We start from the raw sequence: 7,562 nt of genomic DNA, 5'->3' as shown, positions 1-7,562 counted from the left end.
TATTGTGTGTGTGATATTTGGATCGAGTTCATATGGGAGATGTGATACAGTTTGTGCTGTATTGGATGGTTGTTCGCAATACAAAGTCCTATAGTCCTTCTGTATTGCTGTTCCCGTTGTGTTAATTAATCCTAATCCTATTATACAAGAATGTGGAAAACTTGTAGCAATCTGATGGGATGGGGAGTACTAGAATGAAGAGAGGGTTGGGGGGAAGCTGCTGGATGTATTTATCTCTCGAGTCATGCATTCATTATTGCTTCGAAAGCGCTCATCAAAGAAGGTGGAACCTACTAGGCGAGTCTTTTGAGTGCACCATCTTCTCGCAATGAGATTCTGGGGGCTTTTTGATTGATTATCTATTTTTATGTCTCCCACAGTAGCATGGTTGAGGAACGAGGGTGCTCAGACGGTATAGAATGGTTCTACTTAGTACCATATTTATTAACAAACATATTATCACTGTACACGTATCACATTAATTTTCAAAATGCCCAAAACTTAAAATAAAATGATGAGCTGCATTTTATTCTTTAGTTTAATTTTAATTTTTTCCACCAATATAAATTTAGTCTAATAGAAGGTTTTCAGTTTAAAAAGAAATTAATACATATGAGAAAAAAGTTAAATAAATTACTTTGAAGTATTATATTTATTGTCTAATACATTATAATGATATATATAAGTATTTTAAAGAGATAATTAAGTAATTTTTAAATTTTTTTTATCTGTAACAATTTTTTAATTAATCAATTGGTTTTTATATTAATGAGTAGATGTAGTATTAGAGAAATAAATGATAAATATTATTCAATTCTACTGGACTCCAAAAACAAGTAATTTGGTTTTTATTGTATAAACCATAACCATTGTCTGGAGAGCACCTGAATTTTAATTCCCCAGGGACTAAGCCCTGGAGGGCATGCGAGTAATTTGGTTTGCTTGGTGAACGATCTTCGAATTAATGCTCTGTTATGCAAATTGATTAAAATCTTGATTCTAAAGTAAGCTGAAAAGATTTAGTATTGGACGCCATCAAACATACGAAGGAAGAAAACCACAAAAGACAGCCAATTATGATTTCCTATTAAGTCCTACAGTTCTTCTGCTTATTTGTTGCCCCTCGACATCCCAGAAACCTGCAAATAACAATGTCAAATAAGTCTATTTTCAAACCCAAGTCTCATCAGCACCATCCAATCCTAATAACACAAAAAATCCCATAAAAACTATGATCAAAAGATCTGGGCTTACTGTTACTAGGAACATTCCTCGTGGGGATCGGCAGGAATGTTTGGAAGGTCCTTGACGCAAGCTTGACGAAGCTGTTGAACTCTCTGAGCAAGAATCGGAGGTTGGAACTTGGCGTCTCTGAAACAATAACACACAGCCTTCCTTATCTCAGCCGTACTACACATGGCCCTCAATTGCATACCAGCCAGACAGCATCTAGGTGAAGGCTCCTCTGATCCTCCACCCTCCAAAAACTCAAAACATGGCACCATCGCGCTCATTGCCTGGCTGCACGCAACGCAAGGTACGTCATTTCCTTCTTTAGTTACTGCTTCTGTGCTTCCACACCATACCAGAGCCATAAAAACGAAACCCCATTTTGCAGATGAAGCCATCTTCGATTCCCACACAAATCCCCTGTTCTTGAGATCATAAAACAAGCTTGGTATTTGTATAGCCATAAAAGTGATTAACTGCATCCAGAAGATCTGGTGTGTATATTCATTCATAAAGCTAAACTATATGAACATGGAATTATAATTCATAAAACCATTTCTGTCTTTTATGCTTTGGAGAAGCAAAAACTCACCATTATTACAAACAAAAGAGATAAATGCATTCATTGCAATCAATGCATGCCATTTATTATGCATCCACTTAGTATTTATGAAACATTTGCGTCCTAAACACGAACCGACTCAACAAAAAAGCAAGATTAATGGCATAGACGCCGATTCATTATTAATCCCATGGACTGAGAGAACACTCCTGTGGGGAAGTTGGGTAGCGTTGGGAGTCTTTGCAATAATCATAAACAACGAGGTTTCTGAGAACCCAACCGTGGTCTATTTTCTGGTCATCAGAGAGATGCCAAGCATCATATTGGTCCCACCAATTCTGAGTTGTGGTGGACACACATGGAGGGTAAGGTTCTTCCCATTGGCAGGCTTCAATAGTGAAGTCCTTGTAGGATGACACAAATGGAGCTAGTTTCCAATCAGTCTTCTCTAGTCCTCCTCTTGTAGCCCACTCATCTGCATTCCATATACTTGAAAATAAGTACATTGGCTTCTCTGTTGGGAAGAAATTGTTCATTTCGCCGTAGTTCTTGTACACCCTTATGGCCACTTTGTCCACGAAGAATCTGTTAAAACTGAAATGGGTGTGACTAAAAGTTTTGATTTTTAGCATGTAATTGAAAGAAAAAAGTGGTAGGTGACGAATTTACACGAGCTGGTGGTAGTTCCAGAGGATGGAGTAGGTGTGATAATCTTCAGTGGGGTCGAACCAAAGCATGTGTCTCATCTCACGTCCACCAGTTCCAGTTTTATACACATTTGTCTGAATCAAGTATGGCTCCCCTGTTCTGTTTCCCAAGAACTCAAAATCGATCTCATCTCTCTCCGGTCCTGCTCCATTCTCTGAACACATCTGCAACATCAAATCCACCCTCATGTTCTGTATCCAAAGAAAAATGCTTCACAAGATCTCATTTCTCTTCAATTTTGAAGATGATGCAGAATTCAAACACTTACGTAGAATGCTGTAACTACACCAGCAGAGTCACCACCTACCAGCTTCATCTTCAAGCTGAACCAACCAAATCTGTATCTTTGCTTTGTCTGGAAACCACATCCTATAATACATCAATTATGTATCAGAAATGTATTTAACAGAGAATGAGAAAGACTAGTTTGACGATTGTGTACCTGTGTCTTTGTCTAGGGAGAGATACCAGATCTGTCCATCTTCGGAAGTGGTGAAATGGTCTTTGGACCACATTATGTCGAAGTTGTCGTTGAAGAATGCTTTGGACTTATTAGCTGCTTCAGATGAGAAAGAAGAAGCAGCCATGAGTGCTAGAGTGAGGAGGACAACCATGGACGATGATGAGTTCAGCATCGGATTCAGAGAAAGAGAGGGACGATGGAGAAGAACAGAGAGTGGATATGTTCATTAAATGATCTGAATTTCAATTTTTATTTCACATGTTTTTGCCTTCTGACTTTTCTTTGTTTTTGGATTGAAGTTGACATTCACCTGCTTCATTAATTGCCTGGTAGGTAATTTGCCGCCACAGTAAATGAATGTTTAGACCTTGTGAACCTCACAAAAGATTTATAGGGTTTAATTTAATTTACTCTACTTCCATTCATAGATTTAATAATGTTCAATCATATATGTGTGTGTGTATTCAACACTATCTTTCTTTCCCCTTCACGTCAAAATGCTTAGTGGATGGAGAGCCGACAAGGGCATTATGGGGATCATACAATGGAACATATCTATATTTGAAATCAGAATGTGAGGAAAACAAGGAAATCCAGGCTGCAATCCAATGAAAATGTTAATGATATATTGATACGTGGGGAGCAATGGATTGAAAATGAAGGCGGAGGCTCAGGAGGAGGAAGAAGAATGGTTATTTTAGAGAGCACATTCCATGCTCATCATCATAATGATGAACATGGAATGCTCATCGCAATTTGAATCATCCAGATCGATTTTAGATGGTTTAGATTAAATTTAAATTTTTTATATATTTTAATCAACTTTTTGTTTTAATAGATATAGAATTTAAAATAAATATAATATCATAACTAACATATCTTCAAAAAAATAAATTTATAATTGAAAAAATTATATATTAAAAATTTTAAATTTAAACCATTCATATTAGATTTTGAATAGTTTAGATTGTATTACAGTAATGAGTACTAAATGAAGACCCGTTATTCCATCTCTTTTGTGAAATCTAGTATTAATGTATTATCATAAAGATTAACTATTTATTAAATAAATTCCTAAATTTTTCATCAATCCTATAAACACTGTACTGCACAGACATTATCACGTTGCTTCTCAAAATGTGGGAAAATTTCTCTTAAATGAGTTCTCATGCTGCACTATATTTTGGTTTGAAAATTTTCAGTACTATAAATTTAGGTTAATAGATGGAATTCACCCAAAAAATTATAATATATATTATTAAATACATAAAAGAATGTGTTATACATCAATTATTACACTATACTCAGAAAACCTCTACATGTGATTTCTTAAGTTTTATTCTTATTTTCTCTGTTTTTTTAAATAATAAGTATAGGGTTATTCGGAATTACAGGTCAGTTTCAAAAAGATACTCCTCCGGTCCTTATTATAAGACCCAATTTGACTTTTTATTTGGTCCTAATTATAAGACCCAATCCATTTTGTCTCTTATATTTATGCATTTTTTTCCAAGATAATCCTTCTAATAATAATAGTTTTAGCCAATATACTTAATTAGCAAGGATATTTTAGGAATGACAACACTTATTTATTATAAATAACCAACTTAACTTATTTTCTTAATCTCTTCAAATAAGTCAATTGGGTCTTATAATTAGGACCGGAGGAGTACATGTAGGCAACGATATGATTGACCAATTAGATGAGACATTTATTATATCGAGATTACCTTGGAAAATGCTCAGTTGATAAACATTCGATTCTCAACATCAGCTGAGGACAATTTGGCCGAGTGGTCTAAGGCGCCAGATTTAGGCTCTGGTCCGAAAGGGCGTGGGTTCAAATCCCACAGTTGTCACTTTAATATGATTCTAAAACATTTTTTTTAAAATTTTTCAAATGCAGTGTAAATCACTTCTAATTAACGTCTTTCGTAGGGCTCTGTTCTTGTCTTGAAAACCATATCCTCATGTTTCTTTTGTCTGCACGGTCTAGTGACAGACCCAAGCAACTCTCTAGCACACACCTTGCGTGTTTAATTTTCACATTGAATTTGATTCTTTGAAAGATTTATAAGACAAAAAAGGAGGTCTTCCACATCCATCGTAGCAGAGTAAGAATCCATGAAATGTTCATGCTGTTGCCTTCTTGCAATCCCAGGCACAGTGTGAAGACAAGTTTCTTCTGTTTTGCTCTCCTTTTTCAGTGACAAAGTGGACCCATTTCCTCCATATTTTCCCCCCTAAAGAACAGTGAATCAAAATAATAGACCTTCATTATATTCTTGTTACAGTTTTGTGGATCTACCTAGCTAGGAGCTCCCAATTAGAAGTCTGATAGGAAGGTGGAGTTTTGGATCAGCATCAACGCATTGTTCAAAATGATCCCACTGTGTGTGGTGTGTAGTTACCTCGTTTAGCCAGGTGTGGTTTTATGCTAATAACTAACGATTCAAAAGATTATTAATTATTATCGACATAAATATCTCACCCCATGTTCCCATCCACCATATTCCCAACCTCATATTTTTCTTTGTATCTTGCTCTTTTTAGGCCAGTGTTCCCCACCACTACTCCCAGGAGATCTTGGCAGTTTCTGGGGAAAAAGCAGATGCTAACTCATTAAGTATCTGAAATAATGATACCAATTGTGACTTCAAATCAAATTCCTGAACCGTTCAAATTCTATCTAAGTGACTCAAAAAGCAAGATTTTTAGTTCAGATATTCCACTGAGCTCTGCTTATAAAACCATCCCGTTACACTCTTCAATCTCACAACTGATCTCAAGCTTCCTCTTTTATATCACACGCAAATAAGCAGACTCTTTCTTCTTCTTCCTTTCATGGCAGCCATGGCCTCTGCAACCCTCACCTCCTTTCTCTCATCGAACCCTAAATCCTCCTTCACTTCCTCCTCCTTCCACGGCACACCCATTCAATCTTTTCGCTTCACACCTATCAAATCCACCACATCATCCTCCACCATCTCAATGTCCCTGACCTCACCGCCTTACGATCTTCAATCCTTCAAATTCCAACCCATCAAAGAATCCATCGTCTCTCGTGAAATGACCCGCCGGTACATGACCGACATGATCACCTACGCCGATACCGACGTCGTCATCATCGGTGCTGGCTCCGCCGGCCTCTCCTGCGCCTACGAGCTCAGCAAGAACCCATCTATCCGTGTCGCGATCCTCGAACAATCCGTCAGCCCCGGTGGCGGCGCGTGGCTCGGCGGGCAGCTCTTCTCCGCCATGGTGGTCCGCAAACCGGCCCATCTGTTCCTCGACGAGCTGGGCGTTGATTACGACGAGCAAGGGGACTACGTGGTGATAAAGCACGCCGCTGTGTTCACGTCGACCATCATGAGCAAGCTTCTAGCCCGGCCCAACGTGAAGCTGTTCAACTCAGTGGCGGCGGAGGATTTGATCGTGAAGGAAGACAGAGTGGCCGGGGTGGTGACGAACTGGGCGCTGGTGTCGATGAACCACGATACACAGTCGTGCATGGACCCGAACGTGATGGAGGCGAAGGTGGTGGTGAGCTCTTGTGGGCACGACGGGCCGTTCGGAGCCACCGGAGTGAAGAGGCTGAAGAGCATAGGGATGATCGATAGCGTTCCAGGGATGAAAGCCCTTGACATGAATGAAGCAGAAGATACGATTGTGAGGCTGACGAGAGAGGTTGTGCCCGGCATGATCGTTACTGGTATGGAAGTTGCAGAAATCGATGGAGCCCCAAGAATGGTAAGCTATCATCTTCATCCTTGCTTATATATATATATAGAGAGAGAGAGACAATATTATCAAGGTGACAATGTTTGGATGATGAATGTTGAATGAATTTGCAGGGTCCAACATTTGGGGCGATGATGATATCGGGGCAGAAGGCGGCGCATCTGGCTTTGAAGGCGTTGGGGAAGAACAATGCAATCGATGGGACTTGTGGAACAGGCACTGAACAACCTGAGCTCATTTTTGCTTCGGCTCACGCTCAAGACGACATTGTTGATACTTAATATGTGTGTCTGTATAAATTTACACACACACATGAAGGTGGAAGACAGTGAAGAAGTGGTGATGATCAGCTTAACTATATGTTTTTGTGGTTCCTTTAAAACTCAATGTTCATTACCATGTAATATCATCAGCCTTATAATAGTTTGATAGAACTCCACCTATATGTTCTTATTTATTTCATATTTAGATTAAATATGTATTTCATGTAAAAAGTTAAATCTAAAATATTTCATACTGTTAAGTTATAGATTTTAAATGACTGAAGCAAGCACTAACCAATAATTCAATTTTTAATTATATCATGAGTTTTTGAGAGAATCCCAATAAGATCTAACTGAAATACCTAAACCCAAATTAAGACATACATTTTTAACAAATTCCTAATGAGGTTATAGGGCTGCACATGGGCAGGGCTGGGCAGGGCAAGCCCCTTGCCTGATGCCCAGTCCGAAAGATGAGCGGGCTGTGTTTTGCAGCCCGTTGCCCGGCCCTGCCCAGCAGAAGCCCTAACCATTTTGGGCAGGGCAAGGGCGGGTTTTTCTGCCCAGCGTAATGACACAATGCCCTATGTCATAT

General features: G+C 38.8%; 2 protein-coding genes and 1 non-coding gene across 3 annotated transcripts; 2 read left to right on the top strand and 1 right to left on the bottom strand.

The window, feature by feature from the left end:
* Positions 1 to 1,885: 1,885 nt before the first annotated feature.
* On the bottom strand, positions 1,886 to 3,281 carry LOC114743476 (probable xyloglucan endotransglucosylase/hydrolase protein 8). The gene is made up of 4 exons (XM_028931689.1): positions 2,943 to 3,281; positions 2,769 to 2,869; positions 2,462 to 2,664; positions 1,886 to 2,377 (listed from the first exon to the last, which is right to left on the bottom strand). The coding sequence occupies exons 1-4, from the start codon at positions 3,133 to 3,135 to the stop codon at positions 1,975 to 1,977; spliced, it is 900 nt and encodes a 299-aa protein (XP_028787522.1). The 5' UTR covers positions 3,136 to 3,281; the 3' UTR covers positions 1,886 to 1,974.
* Positions 3,282 to 4,742: 1,461 nt separating this feature from the next.
* Positions 4,743 to 4,822, top strand: TRNAL-UAG (transfer RNA leucine (anticodon UAG)). Its single transcript has one exon. It is a non-coding gene; the product is annotated as a tRNA-Leu (tRNA).
* A 925-nt stretch (positions 4,823 to 5,747) lies between these two features.
* Positions 5,748 to 7,242, top strand: LOC114743474 (thiamine thiazole synthase 2, chloroplastic-like). Its single transcript, XM_028931687.1, has 2 exons — positions 5,748 to 6,713; positions 6,818 to 7,242. The coding sequence occupies exons 1-2, from the start codon at positions 5,808 to 5,810 to the stop codon at positions 6,983 to 6,985; spliced, it is 1,074 nt and encodes a 357-aa protein (XP_028787520.1). The 5' UTR covers positions 5,748 to 5,807; the 3' UTR covers positions 6,986 to 7,242.
* Positions 7,243 to 7,562: the final 320 nt, after the last annotated feature.

Source organism: Neltuma alba, unplaced genomic scaffold (assembly GCF_004799145.2).
Source record: "Neltuma alba isolate B1F8T4 unplaced genomic scaffold, ASM479914v2 tig00004037_pilon, whole genome shotgun sequence".
NCBI lineage: Eukaryota > Viridiplantae > Streptophyta > Magnoliopsida > Fabales > Fabaceae > Neltuma > Neltuma alba.
This window is presented reverse-complemented; position numbering and strand designations above follow the sequence as displayed.

Coding starts and splice junctions, on each gene's coding strand:
- LOC114743476 (XM_028931689.1), bottom strand. CDS start 3,135: ATGCTGAACTCATCATCGTCCATGGTTGTCCTCCTCACTCTAGCACTC. Junction 2,870..2,942: donor CTCCCTAGACAAAGACACAG/GTACACAATCGT, acceptor GATGTATTATAG/GATGTGGTTTCCAGACAAAG. Junction 2,665..2,768: donor GTGTAGTTACAGCATTCTAC/GTAAGTGTTTGA, acceptor TTGATGTTGCAG/ATGTGTTCAGAGAATGGAGC.
- LOC114743474 (XM_028931687.1), top strand. CDS start 5,808: ATGGCAGCCATGGCCTCTGCAACCCTCACCTCCTTTCTCTCATCGAAC. Junction 6,714..6,817: donor TCGATGGAGCCCCAAGAATG/GTAAGCTATCAT, acceptor ATGAATTTGCAG/GGTCCAACATTTGGGGCGAT.